Source organism: Prionailurus bengalensis, chromosome B3, assembly GCF_016509475.1.
Source record: "Prionailurus bengalensis isolate Pbe53 chromosome B3, Fcat_Pben_1.1_paternal_pri, whole genome shotgun sequence".
Classification (NCBI taxonomy): Eukaryota; Metazoa; Chordata; class Mammalia; order Carnivora; family Felidae; genus Prionailurus; species Prionailurus bengalensis.
Window position 1 is genome coordinate 135967185 of NC_057355.1, and position 23461 is coordinate 135990645.

The 23461-nt window shown below is 41.0% G+C and overlaps 1 protein-coding gene and 1 long non-coding RNA gene across 3 annotated transcripts in view; both read left to right on the forward strand.

The window, feature by feature from the left end:
• Positions 1-5129, forward strand: part of CPSF2 (cleavage and polyadenylation specific factor 2) — a 33423-nt gene extending 28294 nt beyond the window's left edge. For both annotated transcript variants that reach the window (XM_043556873.1, XM_043556874.1), the window contains exons 14-16: positions 556-855; positions 2272-2406; positions 2795-5129. In XM_043556873.1, coding sequence (XP_043412808.1) covers positions 556-855; positions 2272-2406; positions 2795-2887 — 528 coding nt within the window. In that variant the 3' untranslated portion in view covers positions 2888-5129. The remainder of the gene's footprint in view (positions 1-555; positions 856-2271; positions 2407-2794) is intronic.
• Positions 5130-8750: 3621 nt separating this feature from the next.
• LOC122469460 lies at positions 8751-15904 on the forward strand. Its single transcript, XR_006293478.1, has 2 exons — positions 8751-9351; positions 10779-15904. It is a non-coding gene; the product is annotated as an uncharacterized LOC122469460 (long non-coding RNA).
• Positions 15905-23461: the final 7557 nt, after the last annotated feature.

Below are 23461 nucleotides of genomic sequence, written 5' to 3' on the forward strand. Positions count from 1 at the left end.
TCTCATCAGTTATGTTAGAATCACTGGAGGCGGGACCCTGGCATTAACACGTATTTTAAGAAATTGCCATGTGGTCCTAGTGTGCAGTCAAGGGCCTAGTGTGTCTACTTTGGAAAGTAGACAGGGGTCTTAATGATCTCATGGGTCACTAGGTCCTTACCAGTCACGGTGAAGATCAGGTGAGTGAAAGATTTTTGAATCTTTTTTTTTTTTTTTTTTTTTTTCTTTTCAACGTTTATTTATCCTTGGGACAGAGAGAGACAGAGCATGAACGGGGGAGGGGCAGAGAGAGAGGGAGACACAGAATCGGAAACAGGCTCCAGGCTCTGAGCCATCAGCCCAGAGCCCGACGCGGGGCTCGAACTCACGGACCGCGAGATTGCGACCTGGCTGAAGTCGGACGCTTAACCGACTGCGCCACCCAGGCGCCCCGAAGATTTTTGAATCTTAACACACATTACCAGAGTCAGGAAATAATTATAACAGGTTATATTTTGTTGTTAATTTATACTCTGAGAATTTTATGTGTCTCCCTCCCCTTTGCATGATGTGTAGGTGAGATTGAAAGACTCACTTGTCAGCTCCCTTCAGTTTTGTAAGGCAAAAGATGCTGAATTAGCTTGGATAGATGGAGTCTTAGACATGAGAGTTTCCAAAGTGGACACAGGAGTTATCTTAGAAGAAGGAGAACTGAAGGATGATGGAGAAGACTCGGAAATGCCGGTGGACGCTCCTTCGGACTCCAGCGTTCTGGCACAACAGAAGGCCATGAAGAGCCTGTTTGGGGATGATGAAAAAGAAACGGGTGAAGAAAGTGAGATCATTCCGACTTTGGAGCCCTTACCCCCCCATGAGGTAACAAGCATGTCCTGCTTCGGCCTCTTCCTTCATTTGTCTCCCTTTGGATTGCGCTTTTATGTTTTTAACTCTTTACAAGATGTGTCCAATGTAGGCTGATTTTGGAATTTTAAAAATAAGATGACTCAAGATATGGTTATGTGTTTGCACGCCTGAGCGTGTGTGTGTGTGTGTGTGTGTGTGTGTGTGTGTGTGTATGTGTGTGTCCTAGACGGCAAGGGCTTGATAACAATTTAAAGGAAATGTTTAACAAATACTGTAAGATCCATGATTGCGTTGTGACTGATTTTTTTCAGTATTTAAATTTTGTTTTGTTTTTTTTTTAAACGTTTATTTTTCATTTTGAGAGAGAGGGAGAGAGAGAATCCCAATCAGGCTCCACGCTCAGGGCAGAGCCAGACGTGGGGCTCGATCCCATGACCGTGAGACCTCAACCTGAACCTGATGCTTCACCAGCTGGGCCACACAGGCGCCCCTCAGTATTTAAATTTTGGTTGTGAGGATTACGTCACATACCTGCTTCCGGTCAGGAGAGCTGTAGTTTTCTAAGACGGTGGAACTCCTATACTCCTATTTTTGTGTGTTGTCAATTCCGCTGAAATCTCTTTTGGTTTCGATGTAGTTAGAAATCTTTTATTAAGTATGGCTATAATTTTAATCTAGTGTTTACGTGTTCTCAAGAGATAATCCAGTTAGCAGAGATCTCAGGTAATTAACTTACAGCGGTGTGAAAACTGTGTAGTAAGAGGCCCGTGTTCCTGCAGGGGCCTCTTTAGCCTTTCTGTGCAATAAGGAATAGAACACAGCCTCTGTTGTTGGACTCCCTTCTAGTAATGCTCTTGAGATTGGGGCAAGAACTCGAATCTTTTTACTGTGCTAACGCTAGTGCTCATCAGGGCAATTTCCAAGTAGCAGCGTTAGGTTGAACCGCTTGTTTTTCTGAGTCCAAAGCCCCTGGCATACACTGCATTCGCCTCAAGGGAGAAGGGAAGGTGAGACTGGGGTCAGGGGAGAACTCTCCTCCGCACTAAATGAAGGAGGAGGATCTGGCAAATGAATTTTTTGGTTCAGTTCTGCCTCCTGGCACTCTCCTTGACCCCCTCAGGCAAGCGGGTGAGTGACGAACATAACTTTACCAGATGTCTCTCTGTTACTGTGAGGCATGACTAATAAAATCGATTGGGAAACATTCAGAAAATGTGAAGGGCTTTGTGATGTTAAGTAAAATAATGAGGGAAAATTCAGAATAACAACTTGGAATGGGACTTACAGCCTTGATACGATCTGTCAAAGGTCTTCAGGGAAAAATAGAAAATATCTTAGAGATCATGTGTTAAATCTCACTTTATTCGGTACCACTGTGTGTCTGGTGGTTTTTTTGAGGTTATTCTTTTCCCTTTAACCTTATCTAAGGTTCCTGGACACCAGTCAGTTTTTATGAACGAACCAAGACTGTCAGACTTCAAACAAGTTCTTTTACGGGAGGGGATTCAAGCTGAATTTGTAGGGGGCGTACTTGTTTGCAACAATCAAGTAGCAGTCCGCAGGGTAAGTGTGTTTTTAATAAGGGATGAATTGAAGAAACACTGCCTTCTGATGTGTTGCCCTTTTGAATTCTGTAATTCTTGATTGGTAATTTCACAAACTGGAGATCCATAATTTATATTCATTATGAATGATGACCTTGAAGGCTTATAAAAGTGGCTCTCAAAGAAATGATATATAGTTTCATTGTAAATTTTTATTTGAATCCTCTGACATTTACATGTCTATGTAAAATTCATGACTTGAATGTTAGATCCATATTCTGTGAATCAGAGCAACCCATTTCCAGACCAAGCATCAAATAATCTAATTAATATATTTTGGTTATTATATCTGCATATTAATGAATAGGAAATGTACTAAAGGTGTTTTTTTTTTTTTAACTTTCTAGACGGAAACTGGCCGCATTGGATTAGAAGGCTGCCTTTGTCAAGATTTTTATAGGATAAGAGACCTTTTATATGAACAGTATGCCATTGTGTAAAGAACGTGATGTCAAGAAGTGTCTGTTTGACCTTTCTAAGAGAAAAGGGTTCTTATTCTAAGCTTTTGCTTTTTTGTTTTGTAACATACAAAAAAGAAATGCCAGAAAAATTTAACATGCATTAGATTTTTTAAAAATGTAAATAGAGTTCGTTTTGCTAATGGTCAAATGAGCATTCTACCTTTTGACTTTCAGAATGATAGAGATTCTAACAAGTGTGCAGGCCGGAGAGTTGAAGATGATTGGTTTCCTCTATAGACCCCTTATTCTAGAAGGGCTTTTTACTTGACTAAAACAATGCAACTTAGCAAACCAGCTCATGGCCTTAGAGAAACATGTTTGCATGAGCTGTTGCAAACAGTTTCTTACGTTTTCTGGAATGAAAAGTGAGAATTATTTAGAAAAGATGTGTGCTGTATAAAAAAACTGATGAAACGGTTTTTTGAGGCCTATGTGTTTAAAAAACAAAAAACAAAGAGTGTACGCTCAGACTTTTCTTTGGAATTCTGATATGCAGTTGGGGCATATCTCCTTATCCCTGCCTATATTTCCTGGGTATTCACTCTAGTCTGAGCTGGTACACATTTGGGTCAGGAATCAATTTTTATTTCTCCCATTTCCTGTTTCATCAAGATTTTGTTGTTCGGTATGAATTATAACAGCATCATTTGAATATATATAATGCAAAAGAAATCCTTGATGTATGCATTTAGATACATCTTAGCTCTCAGCTAGGTTACTTTATCGGAAACTGTTGAGTGCTCTGTTTTTAAGGAAACAAATGCTGAACCACCTATTTTTATAAGGTAATAGTATAATTTAATCAAAAGGTGTAAATGTTTTCATCTCTTAGGCTTGCTCTTTCCTAAGGTTGCTGAAGCAGTGGCTGGATTTTATAACCTTGCTATGAAAATAATACTGAAGTTGGATAAGGTCATCCTTTCTCGTGTTCCTGTCTTTCTTCGGGCTAGCAGCCCTCACGTAGTATAAACCACTTGTGTTTAAGAGTAAAAGCTGAATATATGCAATTCTCATTGAACTTAAAAATGAAAATCGTGTTGCCTGATTGTAACGTGTTGATGCTTTTTCAGTGCGTAACTTGATCATGGCAGTCCTTGATCTTTACTTCCTAAGTCTTTAAGCCCTCCTCTTCATACTTAGCGTTTTTAGAAGGATCATTCTTGTTTAACTTATATGGATCTATGTATAGTACCACCCAGTGATACCAGACTAGAATTAAAATTTCATTCAAAGCTTACAAAGAATTTACTGTGGATTATAGTGCTAACGCAAAGTTATAGTTTTCTGATCCTGAAAACCAGATATGCAGAACAACATTACAGAAGATGACGGTGAAGAGTATGTTTTCTTTGTAGAGCTTTGAAAAATGTTCACTTAAGTTCTTGTTACTGACGAGAGTAAGCCTAGAATCCTAGTTATATTCCAGGGGAAAAAAAGTCTGCATTCGTTACATGGCTTGAAGCATCTGGTTATACATATTACATTGCATTCCCGATATTGAAAAATTGTTTCTTGCTTTAGCCTTTTTATTGCCCTTTGAAAAGGAATTAAATTTTAAAGTACTGCTTGAAGATGGCTTTGCTAACTAATGTCATTGCAAGAGCAAGACTTTGACCTGTTTCTAGATGACAGTATTACTAAACTTTCTAAAGTGAAGACATTTGTTCAGCCTTGCTTACTTAAGAAAAGTATAAATTTTAAAAAGGACTATAGATAAATCATGAACGCAGAGAACTTTTTCAGATCTTTGTTTAAAGGCAAAATAAATACAAGTGGACCATCAGCTTATATGTATAGATAATTTGGTTAAAAGAAATTTTATTGTAGCATTTGTTACAGTGAGATTATAAATGTCAAGTTTCATTACAGTTTTTTTTTGTTTTGTTTTCATGAACCAGTAGGTGTTCTGAAACTGAAGTGCAGAGGTCAATTTTCTAATGAGGGCCTTTAAAAAAAAATTGAGCTCTAATTCACGTACCGTAAAATATACTCTTTTAAAGTATATAATTAATTGGCATTTAGTATATTTAGTGTTGTACAACCATTACCACTAGCTCATTCCAGAACATTCTCCTCTCCCTCAAAAGAAACTCTATATCCATTCCTTAGCAGTCACTTCCCGTTTTTTCCTTCACCCTAGTCCTAGGCAACCATCAATCTCTTTCCTGCCTCTATGGATTTGCCTATTCTGAATATTTCATAAAAATGGTATCATACAAAATGTGGCCTTTTGTGTCTGACTTCTTTCACTTAGCATATTTTCAAGATTCATTGATACTGTAGCATGTGTCAGCATTTTTTATATGGTTGAATAATATTCCATTGTGTGGGTACACCACATTTTGTTGATCCATTCACGAATTGGTGGACATTTGGGTGGTTTCTACTTTTTGGCTATTATAAATAATGCTGCTATAAGTGTTCCTATACAAGTTTTTTTGTGTGGAGATGTGTTTTCAGTTTTGGGGGGTAGATACCTAAAAGTAGAATCGCTAGATAAATGATAGGTAACTCTTTTGAGAAACTGTCAGTTTTCCAAACTGTATTTCCAAACGATTTTCCAAAGTGCCTATACTATTTAACATTCCTACCAGCAGGGTGTGAGGATTCCAATTCTTCTACATCCTCAGCAACACTTGTTACTCACCTTATTTTTTGTTTTAATCGTTCTAGGGTGTGTGAAGAGGTATCTCATTGTGGTTTCGATTTGCATTTCTTTAATGACTAATGATGTTGACTATCTTTTCTGTACTTATTGGCCATTTGTATGTCTTCTCTAGAGAAATGTCTGTTCAGATTCTTTGTCTAGTTTTTAGTTGAGTTATTTCTTTTTTATTGTTGAGTTATAAGTTTTTAAATATAGTTTGGATACGAAATCCTTATCGGATTTGTGATTTGCAAACATTTGCTCCTATTCTCTTTTTCACTTTCTTGATTGTGTCCTTTTGAAGCACAAAATTTTTTATTTAATTTTGATGAGTTGTGATTTATGTTTTTGTTTTTGTTTTTTTCCTTTTGGTTCCATGTACTGTTGGTGTCATATCTTAGAAACTGTCATTTCATCCAAGGTCACAAAGATTGATACTTATTATTTTCCTAAGCATTTCATAGTTTAAACTCTTAAATTGACATCTTTGATTCATTTTCAGCTAATTTTTATACGTTGTGTGAGGTAGGGGTTCAATTTCATTCTTTTGCACATGGCTATCCAGTTGTCCCAGCATCAATTGTTGAAAAGACCAATTCCTCATCAAGTTATCACCATTGTTGAAAATCAGTTGCTCGTAAATGTATGAGTTTGTTCTGGGACTCTGAATTCTATCTCACTGATCTGTATATATCCTTATACTGGTACCACATTGTCTGAATTTTTATAGCTTTGTATTAAGTTTTGAGATTGGCAAGTGTGAGTCCTCCAACTTTGTTCTCTTTCAAGGTTGTTTTGGCTTTTCTGGTGCTCTTGCGTGTCAGTGTGAATTTAGAATCAGCTTATCAATGTCTGCAGAAAAGCCATAGGGAGAGAAAAAGTAGTTGAAATTTATAACTTAAAATCTTAACTGTTATGGCTGAGAGAGACTGTGGAATTCATCTAGTTCAATTCACTTATTTTAGTATTGAATGAATGGGCCTCGGGAAGGGAAGGGAAGGGATTTGCTTGAGAGCCTCATAGCAGGCCAGAGAGGGAGTGGGACCCAGCCTTACAGAGTCTATTCATTCAGTACTAAATGAATGGATCTAGAACCCATTCAACACTAAAATAAGTGTGTTGAATTAGACGAATTCCACAGTCCCAACCATAACACTATGAGATGTCAAGCTGTAAATTTCAACTACTTTTTTTCTTCTGCATTGCTGTGTTTCAGTTCCTTTGTGTATGTTCACTTTGCTTTGGGTTAATATGTTCAGTTGATCTGCTCTGAGAACAGCGCCCAGCACCTGCTAACCTAGGACAGTAGCATGCTGAGGGAGAGCTTCATTTTCATTCTATATGATGGCCAGTAAAGGGGAGGGGGTGTTACCTTCTATACTGTTCTTTGGTTGTAAGTTTCTGGTGGCTTATCTCAGGGTTATCGTCCTTCAAATATTGATGAACCGATGACCACTTATGGCTAGCAATCCAGTGATTGAGAGGTTAATTGTCTTGGTGGTGGTTGTTCCTGGCCAACCCCAAGCCCCCTCTTTTAGCCATTCGGTAACTACAGAATGAATGTGTAAGTGCAGATAGGGTGGGAGCGAGAAGGAACGTTCAGATCTGCCTCCCTGAGCATGGATGGAAGAGGGTGTGTTTCTTCTTCTTTTGATTGTCTCTCACTTTTGACCACCTCAGTTGTGTCTATGAGAAAATACCAAAATGACCAAAATAAATAAACCTAGGACTTTGCTGGAAGCGAGGGTAGCTTTGCTTTTGTCCTTTTCCTCCTCCTCCCCCCACCCCCAACCCCTCTCTTTCTTGGTGCTTTTCGTTTGTTGCTCAAGACTATTTCATTTTAATTCTTGAAGTCAAAATATGATGTCAAGGAGCAAAATAGAAGTTTGGAGGGTTTTAACTTTCTCTTCATAGTAGTTGAATAGAACCAAAAGTATATATGCTTTTTTCATGAAATTGTTCATGGATTCCATGGGTCCTGCTCAAATTTTTGATTCTGCTTGATAATCTCCAGTGGAGAATATATGAAGGATTCATGAAGACCTAACATCATTTTCTGAGGTTTTGTTGATGGTAATGTCCAATATCCAATTCATCGTATTCCCTTTTCTCCCTGTAACAATTTTTTTAAGGCACTGCTAAATTGTGTTTGCCATTAGTGAAGCCCTTTGAACAGATCTCTGTGGAAAGCTGTTCGTATTCCAAGGGTGCTGCTGCTGGTCTTGTGTTTAATATTTTGGGAGCTCTCATTTCTCTTTGGATTCATTTACCAAGCTTATGAGAAATGTAAATTATTTTAGAAACAACTTGCAGTCTTGGCCCAAATGACATTACCACTTGACTCTAAATGATGGAAAAAAAAAAAAAATGCCTTGTATAGACAGACATTTGCTACCATAGATTTTTTTTTTATATTAAACAGTCATTTAACCCCAAACTCTAATTAAAACTAGTAGAATATATCAGAAATCATAAAGATACTCTAATTTCCAATGTAAGTCATGGTTCAGGTTAAATTTTATATTTAAATATCAAAGGACATAAGTCTTTAATGAGACTGTGTAAATCCTTTATCAGTTATGAGAAAAAATTACTTATCCTAAATGTACAGGATTCAAATTCTCAAGGTTTTTCAGTATCTCATATATGTGATTTTTTTTTTTCAAGGAGATAAACTATTACAGGAAGAAAGAAGCATGTTTCATGAGGAAAGGGGATTCAGAGTATTCTGAGTTTTTAACTATCGAGTAGAATTTCATATCTACATTATTGCCCATTAAAAAAAGCTTCTTTCACATTTATTTCAGCCATTTTTTAAAAGTAGTTTTTACCTGAGATAATGAAAGCATTAAACAGAGATATCTCTAGTAGTATAAAAACCAGTGTAATACATCTCTAATAGCTGAAAGATCACTTGTATATATTTTATTTCACTTATTTTGGAATAATTTTATTTTATTTATTTTTTTTTTTAATTTTTTTTTTTCAACGTTTATTTATTTTTGGGACAGAGAGAGACAGAGCATGAACGGGGAAGGGGCAGAGAGAGAGGGAGACACAGAATCGGAAACAGGCTCCAGGCTCTGAGCCGTCAGCCCAGAGCCCGACGCGGGGCTCGAACTCCCAGACCGCGAGATCGTGACCTGGCTGAAGTCAGACGCTTAACCGACTGCGCCACCCAGGCGCCCCTGGAATAATTTTAAACTGATGGAAAAGTTACAAGAATGATTTAAAAGATCCCACATATCCCTCTTCTAGATTCTCCCATTAACATTTTGCCGTATTTACCTTATTCTATTTATATATATACATATTAATTTTTTAATTGTTATTATACTAAGTTGCAGTTACGATGTCTCATTAGCCGTAACTACAGTACTTCTGTCAGCACCAGGACAGCAATATTGATAAAGTTCTACCATTTAATCCACAAACCCCATTCAAATGTTACCAGTTACGCTAAAAATGTCCTTCTCGTGATCCTTTCCTTTTCGCCCCAGGGTCCAGTCCATGATGATGCATGGGTTCAGTTAGGTTTTCCCTCCAGGTTTCCTCAGTTTGGAGTACTTCGTCAGTTTTTCCCTTTTTAACAAAATTATTTTAGGACCTTGAAATTTTTTGAAGAGTGATGGCCAGTTACTTTGTAGGATAAACCTCACATTGGGTTTGTCTGGTGTCTCGTGATTAGAATCGGATTCCAAATTTTTGGCAGGGATACCAGAGAGGCGATTCTGTGTTCTCTTTGTAATATCAGGAGGCGCTTCATGTCAATTTTTGCCGTTACCAGGGATGTTAGGTTTTTGGTTTTTTTTTTTTTTTCAGTATATGAAATTTATTGTCAGATTGGTTTCCATACAACACCCAGTGCTCATCCCAAAAGGTGCCCTCCTCAATACCCATCACCCACCCTCCCCTCCCTCCCACCCCCCATCAACCCTCAGTTTGTTCTCAGTTTTTAAGAGTCTCTTACACTTTGGCTCTCTCCCACTCTAACCTCTTTTTTTTTTTTTTTTTTTTCCTTCCCCTCCCCCATGGGTTTCTGTTAAGTTTCTCAGGATCCACATAAGAGTGAAAACATATGGTATCTGTCTTTCTCTGTATGGCTTATTTCACTTAGCATCACACTCTCCAGTTCCATCCACGTTGCTACAAAGGGCCATATTTTGTTCTTTCTCATTGCCATGTAGTACTCCATTGTGTATATAAACCACAATTTCTTTATCCATTCATCAGTTGATGGACATTTAGGCTCTTTCCATAATTTGGCTATTGTTGAGAGTGCTGCTATAAACATTGGGGTACAAGTGCCCCTATGCATCAGTACTCCTGTATCCCTTGGGTAAATTCCTAGCAGTGCTATTGCTGGGTCATAGAGTAGGTCTATTTTTAATTTTCTGAGGAACCTCCACACTGCTTTCCAGAGTGGCTGCACCAGTTTGCATTCCCACCAACAGTGCAAGAGGGTTCCCGTTTCTCCACATCCTCGCCAGCATCTATAGTCTCCTGATTTGTTCATTTTGGCCACTCTGACTGGCGTGAGGTGATATCTGAGTGTGGTTTTGATTTGTATTTCCCTGATAAGGAGCGACATTGAGCACCTTTTCATGTGCCTGTTGGCCATCCGGATGTCTTCTTTAGAGAAGTGTCTATTCATGTTTTCTGACCATTTCTTCACTGGGTCATTTGTTTTTCGGGTGTGGAGTTTGGTGAGCTCTTTATAGATTTTGGATACTAGCCCTTTGTCCGATATGTCATTTGCAAATATCTTTTCCCATTCCGTTGGTTGCCTTTTAGTTTTGTTGGTTGTTTCCTTTGCTGTGCAGAAGCTTTTGATCTTCATAAGGTCCCAGTAATTCACTTTTGCTTTTAATTCCCTTGCCTTTGGGGATGTGTCGAGTAAGAGATTGCTACGGCTGAGGTCAGAGAGGTCTTTTCCTGCTTTCTCCTCTAGGGTTTTGATGGTTTCCTGTCTCACATTCAGGTCCTTTATCCATTTTGAGTTTATTTTTGTGGATGGTGTGAGAAAGTGGTCTAGTTTCAACCTTCTGCATGTTGCTGTCCAGTTCTCCCAGCACCATTTGTTAAAGAGACTGTCTTTTTTCCATTGGATGTTCTTTCCTGCTTTGTCAAAGATTAGTTGGCCATACGTTTGTGGGTCTAGTTCTGGGGTTTCTATTCTATTCCATTGGTCTATGTGTCTGTTTTTGTGCCATGGGATGTTAGTTTTTAATAGTTGGTTATGTGTGCAAGGTTTTTTCACTGTGAAGTTAATAAGTATTTGTACTTAATTAGTTAATGAGGAATTAGTGTCTTGTGGGGAGACACTTTGAGACTATATCAATACCTGTTTTGTATAAATTTTTATCCTCTGGTTTTAGCATCCATTGATGCCTCTTGGCTGAATCAGGCCTTGCCAAATGGCGGCTTTCTAATCAGACTCCTGCATCTTCATGAAATTGGCATTCTGGTATAAGCACCTGATCTTCTCCCCTGTTTATGTATTAGCATCCATTCATTCGTCTCTTTATTTATTATATTAGTATGGAACATGGATTCTGTTTTGTAATTTACAAACTATCTTGATTTATTCTGATCCTCTAGTTGCCCTAAATTTGGCTGGTGGGAGCACGTTCAAGCTGGCTCTTGTGTTCTTTGACACAGTCTCAGGTTTTGTGTGTGTGTGTGTGTGTGTGTGTGTGTGTGAGAGAGAGAGAGAGAGAGAGTGAGAGAGAGAAAACATTAAATTTGCCATCGTAACCACTTTTCAGTGTGCCGTTCAGTAGTGTTAAGTATATTCACATTGTTGTGCAACAGATCTCTAGAACTTTTTCATCTTGCAGCACTGAATCTCCGTTCCCACTAAGCACTAACTCCACCCCTCCCCCAGCCCTTGATAACCACCTTTCTACTTTGTTTTTGTGATTTTGACTGCTTTAGAGTGTGAGTGGAATCATAAAATATTTGTCTTTTTTGGTACTAGCTAATTTCACTTAGCATAGTGAACATAGTGTCATCAGGGTTCATCCATGCTATAGCATGTGACAGGATTCCCTCCCTCCCTTGCTCCCTTCCTTCCTTTTACTTTTTAAGGCTGCACACTTCATTGTATGGATATACCACATTTTCTCCATCCCCTCATCCGTCAGCGGGCGTTTGGGTTGCTCCTGCCACTTTGCTGCTGTGACTCGTGGCTGTGATGAGCATGCGCGTGCAAATATCGCTTCGAGATCCTGCTTTCAGTTCTTTCTGATAATGTGTCCAGTGGGATTGCTGGGCCATATGGTGATTCTATTTTTAAGTTTTTGAGGAACTTCCAGTTGTTTTCCATAATGGCTCCATAATTGTTTTCCCTGTGGTTCTTTGAAGGACTTCCTATCTTGTATTATTCCTACCCCATCCTGTGATCGGCTGTTTCTCCAGAGTCCTGTTTTAGTTTAGTGGAGAATCGTATTTAGGAACAAGGCTGGGTGCTAACTTGTGCTCATTGCCACTCACTGTGCTGTCATTGCTACTAGGTCCCCTGAGCAGAGAGTAGGGAAAATGTACATCTATGTTTTTTTCCCCATCCGCCCACCTGTATGTATTCTACTCTTCCACAAGGTCTGTTCTGGTTTCCCCCTTTCCATATTCATACCTCCTTTACCCTGTAGTAAAAAATGGGGATCCCATAATCCTCACTAGATTCACTGCCCCTTGGGATTAGCCAATCTCCTGACCACAGGGCTGGCTGCCTTTCTCCGAGCCACCCCACCCCCTGCTCCTGTGCACAGGGCTGCTGCGCCTTGAGTTTCCTCCCTTCCAAGCCTGTGGTGGCTCCTGCTGATTGAACCCCATGGTAGGGATTTTAAAGAAGGCACCTTTGGCCCAGATGGCACTGCCACTGCAGATCTTGCCCTCCAGTTCCCACGGTGGTCTAGTGACAGGGAAAGAAACACAGATAAAGTTTTCTACTTTGAATAGCACTGTTTAGTTCGGCTGTTTTGTCTTTGTTGTTCTGCTACAATATTTTCTGCATTACTTTCTACGCTGGTTAAGTCAGAGTGATGACTGCTGTGGCGTGGGGTCAGTGGAGGAGAGTGAGGAAGAAGAAAGTCGGGCCGCAGTCTTGAGGGGGACAATGGATGTGGCGGGGAGGGTACCACACGGTAGCGAATCCAAATGCCCTCAGAGCTAAAACACGTTAGCAGTTAAAGATCTTCATTTCTGTGTTCATATTGTTTTATACCTGTCCTTGCAAAAAAAAACCTGCCTGTCAGTTCGTCATTTGGATCATCCGCCCCCTTAACTCTTAAGCTTTAGGAGTGTCAGGACCAAGTTCACTATACTGAGTGCTGAGGTGTTCTTTTATTAAAGTCAGTTATTTTTCAATCTTCACAATCCGTAGTAGGAGGAATAATATCGTGCCCCTGGACAAATGATTCCTTAGTAAGCTCAGGAGGAGTCCAGTTATGTAACAAACGTGGGAGCCTGTATAATAATTATTAGAACTTATTCCTACCTGTGGGAAGATGGAGTCTATGGCCATAATTATTTCCATTTTAGAGATCTAGTTCCCCTAATGGGAAAAATTGCTCAAGAGGTTTTTTTGTTTTGCTTTTGTTTACAAAAAAAACAAGCAATAGTAGCTAGCTGACACTATTTTCTATGTACCAGATACCTTGCCGAGTGAGTACCTTCCATGCATTGTCCCATTTAATCTTGATGATTACGGGTGCAGTGGCCCTGTTACGACCCCATTTTACAGATAAGGAAACTGAAGCCATAGTCCTCCAGTCTCGCACATAACAGGCATTATAGTATGTGCTGGTTTTGATCTATTATCGGAGTTCTTGGTTCTGAGCAAAAGAAACTCTCTGGCTACCTTAGGAAAACAGTCTGTTGGGACAAAAACCCCAGATAGCTCTAGGGTCCAGGCAACAGACCCAACAGTCTTTCAAGGCACCACTAAGGGAATGAGTCAGCTACAATTTGGGCCCCTCACCACACAAAGTCATGAGGGAAATCCATCGCTGGCCTGGCTTTGGTTACATTCAGACTCTATGGCTAGACAGGGGCACCCTGGTTGTCAGTCTTAACCGAGTGAGACACGGGGGGAGACTTCTCCACAAGAGTCTAAGGGCTGTTAACCACAAGGTAGAAGAATGGATCGTGGTAGGCAAAACACAAATCCCCACCCTGTGGAAGGGGTAGTTAAGTGCACAGGCTCCAAAGTCAAGGGCTTCAAATGCCTATGGCACAACTTCCTATGTGGATTGGGCCAGTCGGTTTATATTGTAACAAACTATACAGGCATACCCCGTTTTATCGTGCTTCACTTAATTGCACTTTGCCGTTAACTGTGTTTTTACAAATGAAAGGTTTGTGGCAACCCTACATCAAGCTAGTCTCTCGGGGCCATTTTCCCAATAGAATCTGCTCACTTTGTGTCTGTGTCACATGTCAGTAATCCTAGCAATATTTCTAACTTTTCTGTTCAGTTTGTTATGGTCATCTGTGATCAGTGATCTTGGATGTTACCATTGTGATTCTTTTGGGGCACCATGAATGGCATCCATATAAGAGTGCACACATAATATACGTTACACGTTTTGTGTGTTTTGACCGCCTCACCAGTTGGCCATTCCCCCATCTCTTTCTGTGTGCTTGGGCTTCCTTATTCCCTGAGAGACAACAATTTTGAAATTAGGCCAATTAATAACCCTACAGTGGCCTCTAGGTGTTCCAGGGAAAGGAAGAGTTCATTGATGTGCCAAACTTCATTGTTGTCTTTTTGTAAGAAATTGCCACAGCCACCTTTAGCATCCCCCAACCCCGATAAGTCAGCAGCCAGCAACACTGAGGCAAGACCTTGCACCAGCAAAAAGATGACAGCTTGCTGAAAGCTCAGATGATGGTTAGTATTTTTTTCAGCAATAACGTGTTTTTTAATTAAGGTATGTACGTTGTTTTTTTAGACATAATGCTCTTGCACACTTAATAGACTACAGTATGGTGTAAACGTAACTTTTATGTGCACTGGGAAACCAAAATATTCATCTGACTTCCTCTCTTGCAATATTTGCTTTATTGTAGTTGTCTACATGCAAACGTGCAGTGTCTCTGAGCCCAAATGGGAATGATCCTGTTTCTAAGGGTTGTAGGAGGATTAAGTGATATGAACCAGGCAAAGCACTCAGAGTGCCTGGCACATAGTAAGCACCTTAATATGTTTTAACAATTTTTAATGTCGCTTTCACATATATTGCCTTGTTTACTCTTTTATTACAACCCTAAATGTTCGCATCACCTCTGTTTTTACAAATACAGAAACCGGCTCTGGGGGAGGGGGTCCTAAATGGCTTATTCAAAGCCACCTACCTGATCAGTAGTGAATTGGGTTCTTTTACCATGTCACTTGAACTACAAAAAGGTTCTCTAATATTTATCCTTTCGGCTTCTAGATGAGAATCCTTTAAAGTAACTTCTAATGTTGGGGTGCCTGGGTGGCTCAGGTAACCTTCCAACTCTTAATTCCGGCTCAAGTCATGATCTCACGGTTTGTGAGACTGAGCCCCACATTGGGCTCTGCCCTCACAGTGTGAAGCCTGTTTGGGTTTCTCTTTCTCTCTCTCAATAAATCAACAGCAACAAAAATAACTTCTGATGTTTTACAGTTTCCTGTAAACAACAGTGTAGTTTATACCATAGGACCTAATGTAGAGCTAAGACATTTTTAGACATTTACTAAGGTTAATTTAAATACGGCAACCTTTCTGGTTTGGTCAAAGTGATAATGCATTAATCTAGAGATACTGAATCTTTTCTTGTCTTTATTGTCAACTTTATGCTATTCCCCATGGAATTACAGAAAACAGGCATCCCTTGGTCAAAAATGAGCATGAGAAACTTGGAACATATTTATCCAGGAATGCTTATATATTGATTCCGAAAAGTCACCTAATACTTATAAGAGGGAGATATGGGGGTTGGGTTGGGATTTCGTCAAGTGGGTTTCTAACCCTTCCAAAGCTATTTGCAAAGGGTCATTGATGGATATGTGCCAGTCCGAATTAGCAGACTCTGTCCTCACCTTACCTTGACGTTTTGTAAATTTCCTGGTTGAGGATATTGGCAGCAGGTTAAGAAACTTTGCAAATGACCTGCTGCCTGAAGTACTAGCTCTTGTATGAGAAAACAGAGAATAGGTACCAGCGGATCTTGACAATTTGGACCATGGGCAAAATCTAACAAAATGGACTTTCACTGTGTTTGTAAACCAGGTGCATAAATATATAAGGGAGAGAAAAAGCCTAGAATTCTAGGTTAAAAAAAAAAAAAGGCATTTTATTAGACTCTAAATTGGGTATAAAGATGGCTGCCAAAAAGGGTAATGGCTTAGGGCCATATTACTAATAGACTAATGGACTCTCCAATTGCTAATAGACTGTTCAAAATAAAGATGGTGATGTCCTGCTACATTCTACTGGTAAGAGCTTGCTTAGAGGCCTTCATTCAGCACCCCCCACTACACTTTTAACTCTCTTCTGTAATAAGGAATAAATGCATATTATAGAAAGCTTAGAGGGTATAGAAAAGCACAGAGGGAAAAAAATCTTTTACAAAATATAGTACTCTTATTAGTTTGGCCTCTTTCCATCTTTTTAAAGATGAAATGTTTATATAATTGATATCTATACAAGTTTTCACTGTGCCTTTAGAGAAAACTTCCCCTTTTATAAATATCTTTTTAATGGCTATAGATAGTCCGTCATATGGCTGTATCATTATTTGTTTAGCTCTTCCCAACTGTTGGATGGTTTCCAATTTTTCTCTGTAATCTGGAGTGCAGACAGATTAATTCATAAAACCGTGCATCATGGTGATATTAACACTAGCATATAGTGGCAAAGAGCTACGATTACAAAATACCACTTTTTAAGGACAGTAATCTCTTGAGTTAGGACCCTAGTAGAGTAATCAGCTTGTTGAATAGCCTGGGAACCATAGCAAATAGGAACTAAGGGTATAGGTTGGAACCTGCAATAGCGCTTATTACTGGGAAAATACAAAGCAACAAGCATCCAAGAAGCTGACCGTCAGGTAAGATGCCACTCTTCAGGTTCCCAAAAGTGACCCAGCTTTATGTACTAGTGCAGTAAAGCCTCTTTGGAAAAGAGGAGTTACGTCTTCAACATTCAACCACTAAATGAGAGCGTCAGTACCCACTACCAACCCCTAAACAGAACAGATCCAAGTTGTTTCCAGTGCTCACATCTTATATGAGAATTTTGGGTGAATTGTATGTATATTTTTGTCTGGCTGTTGTTTTTTTTTTTTAACATACAGTGCAATATTGGTTTCAGGAGTAGAATTTAGTGATTCATCACTTACATAAAACACCCAGTGCTCATCACAAGAGCCCTCCTTAATGCCCATCACCCGCTTAGCCCATCTCTCTGCCCACCTGCCCTCCATCAACCCTCAGTGTGTTCTCTACAGTTAAGAGTCTGTTTTCTGGTTTGCCTCTCTTCCCTCTCCCCACCCCATGTTCATCTGTTTTGTTTCTTAAATTCCACATATGAGTGAAATCATATAGTATTTGTCTTTCTCTGACTTATTTCACTTAGCACATTACTTTTTTTCTTTTTAAATTTTCTCTCTCCAATCTTGTGACATCACATTTGACCCTGACCAACCCAAGGGAGCCAGAACAAATTTTTTAAAAAGGTTTGTTAGAGCCATCATTCTCCTCATGACCTCATTACTAGTAATTATTAAAATACGTTTCACAGTGGGTAAAAACAACCATTGTGGCAACTGTACAGAACTCATCCACGGACATCATCCTCCAGCAGCCATCCCAAGGTGAGTTCTTCATTCCATGACCTCAGCTTCCTAAAAAGTGAGACCAATACCAGCATATTTAGCCCTCGTGTGCTCCGAAAGGATTAATTTCTAAATTTTTTTTTCCAACGTTTATTTATTTTTGGGACAGAGAGAGACAGAGCATGAACGGGGAGGGGCAGAGAGAGAGGGAGACACAGAATCGGAAACAGGCTCCAGGCTCCGAGCCATCAGCCCAGAGCCCGACGCGGGGCTCGAACTCACGGACTGTGAGATCGTGACCTGGCTGAAGTCGGACGCTTAACCGACTGCGCCACCCAGGCGCCCCTGAAAGGATTAATTTCTATTGGCAATCCTATGGAAGTTGATGAAGGGCAACAGAAACAAACTGTAGTGATAAGAGTATGCTATGCACTGCTTAGCACACTAGGGAGAGAGGATCTGTGTTTCTGTTTAGTTGCTGACCCAGACTAAAGAGGATTCGTAGCGAACACTTCCTGTGTATCACACACTTACGTGCCTTGAGTTACTTGTATTAAATCCTCACAGCCGACTATGCCGACCTAACAAGTAAGTCATCCCCGCTCTGTAGGTGAGAAAGTGAAGCCTCCCCTAAGTCTCTCCGGGTGTCAATTGCTAGTGAATAAGAACCGTATCCAGGATATGCATCCAGATTGGAGTATTCAAAGTATTCCCCTCTTGGACAGATTTGAGACTTCAACAAGAGTGACTACCATTGGAGACCTATCCTGATGCAGCCACAAATAGGTGTTCGGGAAAGAGGAAGGAACCAGCTGCATGGATTGAATAGAGAACATTCATGGATGTCAAGATGTTCACGAAACAAGTGTTATTTCCTATCTTTCAGAGAAGGAAATCTTCATGCTTCTCTGTCTGTTGTTGAAACTCCAGGATCTGTATATTCCCAGGGCTTCAACTTGCCCTCCTCCCCACCACTTCAAAATAGAAACAGTGGTCATCTTAGTGCGTAATCGGGACTCACGTGATGTTTTCCCTGTTGTAAATGCTTTCACAGCAACATGCTGCTTCACCTGTCCCACTTCGGGAGCACATTTCTGCTGTTGATAGAGCCTCTCCAGACAGATTCGACATTTTGAGATCTCCACCTTTGAGATAAAGTAGGGAAAGGACTAGTGTCAAATGCAAATTAAGAAACTAAGGAACACCTACAACCTCAGCAAGCTGAGATGCACAAAATGATAGGTCTTTGGAGTTGCTAACCCTAACTTCCATTCTAACACTCTGACTGTGAAGGCACCAATAGCAAAGGAAGATAGGGACCCCGACACACTCACTATACCACAGGCACTGGGCTAGGCACTTTATTAGGACATTTTTTGCATTGTAAACCTGGTTGGGAGGGAGTAGTAGCTGATCACAGTGTAGACACACTAGAATAGGTAACACCTATTTTCTTTTTAATGTTTGATTATTTTTGAGAGAGAGAGGGAGCGAGCGTGAGCAGGGGAGGGGCAGAGAGAGGGAGATACAGAATCCAAAGCAGGCTCCAGGCTCCGAGCTGTCAGCAGAGAGCCCAATGTGGGGCTAGAACCCACAAACTGTGAGATCATGACCCGAGCTGAAGTCGGACGCTTAGCCGACGGAGCCACCCAGGCACCCCTAGTTAAACACCTATTTAAAAAAATTTTTTTGATTGATAGGTTGATACATACTGACCTGGAAAGATGTTTGTGTTATACTAAAATGACAAAAAATAAATTTCAGAGTAATATAGAAGGTATGGTGCCATTTTGGTGAAGCTGTATATGCAAATGGCTAAGGGAAGATTCTAACTCAGGTTTGCATTAAAGATGAAATTTTTCCCAGTGTTCAGTTAATGAATTTTACTAAGGCTTTTATTTCTGCGTCAACGAGTAATTAGTCTGAAGCGGGGGGTGGGGGGGCACCTGGCTGGCTCTGTCAGTGGAGTGCATGACTCTCCATCTCAGGGTTATAAGTTCGAGCCCCACTTTGGGTGTCGAGATTAACTAAAAATAAAATCTTTAATTAAAAAAAATTAGGTGGGAAACCGTGATGGATGTTACCTGTAAAGTCTCACCTCCTCTCTTCTCAGCAACCCTTGGTGCAGTGTGCAACAGAGCTTCAGAGGGGTGAGACAGGTTGTGGCAGGAGGGAGAAGGAGCAGGGAGGCAGAGAAAGCTGCGTGGAAGCATCCACCGCAGAGCATCCACCTCCAGAGCATCAGCGCCCTTGGCTTTCATTGCTCCCCCACTGCCTACCCTCGCCACAACTGGACCCCTGTCTTTGAAGGCTTCACAGTGTAGTCACTGTCCATCTCATTTCCGACACAGGATCCATCACTCTTTAAAAAACTATAAAGTCTGGTGGCGCCTGGTTGGCTCAGTCTGTTGAGCATCCGACTTCGGCTCAGGTCACGATCATGGTTCTCAGCTGTCACCGCAGAGCTGGCTTCAGATCCTCTGTTTCCACCCCCCCCCCCCCCCCCCCCCCCCCGCCCGATTCTCCCTTGCTCGCACTCTCTCAAAAGTAAATAAACATTAAAAAAAATAATAAAGTCTGGACAAGTTCTGATGTTAAATATGGCTTTGACAGAGATGTTTAAGAACATGTACACCTGGTTCAGCACAACCATTTGGGTCTTATCCCCCCTTTGGCTGCCCCAAGACGAATGACAGGTATGATGAGTGAGAACAGAGGAGTGTCTCAGTGTAGAAGGAACACTGGAGATTTGGAAGGCTTGAAACTGCCACTTTCTATGGGACCTTGGCCAAGTCTCTAGTCCTCCCTGATCCTCATTTATCTGTGAAATGGTCCTGGGGTGGGGTTATGAGACCCTGTTCTACATTATGATTCTATCATCCATGTCCAATATTTTGTGGCACTTAGGGTATGACATTCCATTTGTTTTAGATCCCAAACACTGTGGGGGATAGGTAATAAAAGCAAGACCTGGCAAATGAATGCCTTTCTGGGTCCCTATAGCTCTCATCCTCCACACGGCCCTCCCCTTCCTCATTACCATTATAACCCAGTGGGTAGAAAACAAATATTACATCAATTCAGCTCACTGCTCTCAGCAAAAGGGAAAACTACTCACGTAATTTTAGCATTTGCAACCAACATCCCTTAGTTAGGTGGATTTACTATAGATCTCAAACCTGAACTGGGGAAAATCTTGCTTGTACAAATGGCTGTCCGCCCCCCCCCCCCCCCGCTTCGTATTGAAACCACATTTTGTTCATAATAAGTTGGTTTTATTAGTCATTTTCAATAGTGGTAAGCTTAAAGGCTTCAACCTCACCTCTAATCTTTAAATGGGTAATTAGTTGGAGTTATTAAAAACTCACCATCCTACAGAGTTTTGAAAATTCATGCAGGGCTTCAGAAAACCATAATTCCCTTTTCTTCTGCAAAATAACCTAAGCAAATGAGTTATTCCTTAGAAATAAGAAAAGTCCTATAAAGAGTGATGGAAGTGATAAATCTTTAATGCTCTGGGTAATCTAACTCCCTATTCTCAGCCTCAAGTAGGGGATAGAATCTAAAGAAGACACATTAAAATTTGAGGGAAATGAAATATATTAATTCATCTATAACTATCTATAGAAAAGTGAGTGTCCCAAAGAATGAAAAGAGAAATATAAAAGAGCAGATTTTTTTTTGTTGTTAATTGTGAGGAACAAGAAAGGACACCATTGGGAGAAATTACTTTCTAAAGCAAGTGAAAGACGCTTTGATTAGAAAAATAACCCTAATGGGGTGCCTGGGTGGCTCTGTCGGTTAAGCATCCGACTTAGACTCAGGTCACTATCTCCCTGTTTGTGAGTTTGAGCCCCGCATCGGGCTCTGTGCGGACAGCTCAGAGCCTGGAGCCTGCTTCGGATTCTGGGTCTCCCTCTCTCTCTGCCGCTCCCTCAATCATGCTCTGTCTCTCTCTCAAAAATAAACAAACATTACAAAATTTAAAAAAGAAAAGAAAGAAAAATAACCCTAAGACCAATTCATACCTTACATAATGTTATGGAATTGCTCCTATCCACTCTGGAACAATCTGTGGCTTCTGGAATAATCTGTGATCAGAAAACTTAGAAATGCAAATGAGTAAAGCCTATAACATACACTGTGTCTTCTCTTAGTCTACTAAATATTAACCCTCCAGTCCCCCCAAAAATGGGTCTAGTGTAAATCACTAGCAAATCATTCTTTTACTGAAGGGTGACTATATGCAGTGCTGGACTGGTCACTCTGGGGGAGAAAAGAAATAATTCATTTAAGAATTCATTTAAGAATAATTCATTGTTCATTTAAGAACGTCCTATACGTCTGGGGCAGCTGGGTGGCTGAGTCGGTTGAGCCTCCGACTTTGGCTCAGGTCATGATCTCACGGAGAGTGATTTCGAGCCCCCCAGCTTCAGATTCTCTGTCTCCTTCTCTCTGTGTCCCTCCCCTACTCGCACTCTCTCTCTCAAAAATAAACATACAAAGAACATCATATATGTTTAAGAACATAGACACAGCAGTCTCTTAAATAGATCAGAACAGCGTTGATTAGACAGATGCCCAGGAGCAGGGGGGTGGATGGAAAGAGGGACATGAGGGAGCATCACTGAGCGCCTCCTACCGGCCAGGTGACCAGGGTAGGGCCAACCCTGGAAGGAGAAACGGAGCCTAGGGCCCAGACGGCTTTCCTTCGCCCCCCAGGAGACCTGAAGGAAAGACACGAGGAGGCCGACCGTTGACTGACGGTGTCCCCAAGAACACATTCTTCTAAATGAAAGGTGCTGCTTTGCAGGGAGGGAGGGAGAGGAGCTAGCGGTGTGAGGCACAGTGAGGTGAGGACAAGCTGGCATTCGCGACAGACAGCATGATTTAGAGCCAAACGGGAGGCGGACCGGTATCAGTGCCACCACTCAAAGGCCTGCCAATGGATCCACAGGCCTACCTGGCCGTGCTGTTGGGTGGGATCGAATAGGACAGACGGACAAGCCCCTTGAAAATCAAAAGGCCACGCACCTGTGCCAACCAAAGGATTTTTTTTTTTTTAACCAAATGATTCTTAGTCAACTGTGCTGGCAAATCTAGACTGGGTAATTCTTTAAAGACTTTTTTTTAATGCTTATTTATTTTTGAGAGAAACAGAGAGAGAGAGAGAGAGAGAGAGAGAGAGAGAGAACACAGTGGGGGGAGGGCAGGGAGAGAGAGAGGGAGACAGAGGATCCGAAGCAGGCTCCATGCTGACAGCAGAGAGCCCGATATGGGGCTCAAAGTCACCAACAGTGAGTTCATGACCTGAGCCAAAGTTGGTCACAACTGACTGAGCTACCCAGGGGCCCCTCTCTGGGGAATTGTTGCCAGAAGTGTTGCCAAATCAGAGGCTTTCCTTTTTCCTTTTTTAGTTTTTCAAAATACAACACGAAATTCCTTTAAAATTTTTTTCTTTTCCTATAAGAGAAACGCTAAGCTGGCCCCGTGGGGAGCACAGCAAATGGAGTTTGGGTTCCTAAAGGTTTCCGACTGTTAGAGAAAATGAATCATTGGATGGAGGTAGGCTTTAAGTTAGATTAGGATTTGCTGATGCTTGATCTGGAAAATTCTTCGGACACTGAATCCCAAGAGAGAGAACGTCATTGGTTACTCCTGTGAAGGCAGGGGCCATGCAGGACATGGGGAGCTGGGTTGGGCCTGTCTTCCCTGGTCCCTCCGCCCCACCCTGCTCTTCTGGTTTCATCTCTGAAGGACATTGGGGGAAGCCAGGCTTTTATGTCAAGCTAGGACATTTTCTCTCTAGGTTCAATCTCCAAAGGAAAAGGACAATGCTAGTTGAACTGTTCCCTCTCACCCCTCCCACCTCTTAAAATCAACACAATCTTCTAAAGATCTAGAGAAGGAATTCACAACTTCATGCTTCTCATGACACTGTTAAGGGGCTTACCTCGCCCTGGTCCATCTCGAATGTTCCAACTACTGCCTTCCAAGTCACGAAAAGAACAAACATGCAGAGAGGCTGGCCTGGGTATGGGGAAGGCCTCTAACACTAGAAGCCTGATGGATTCATCGTCCTGAAACGGCAGACGGGTACA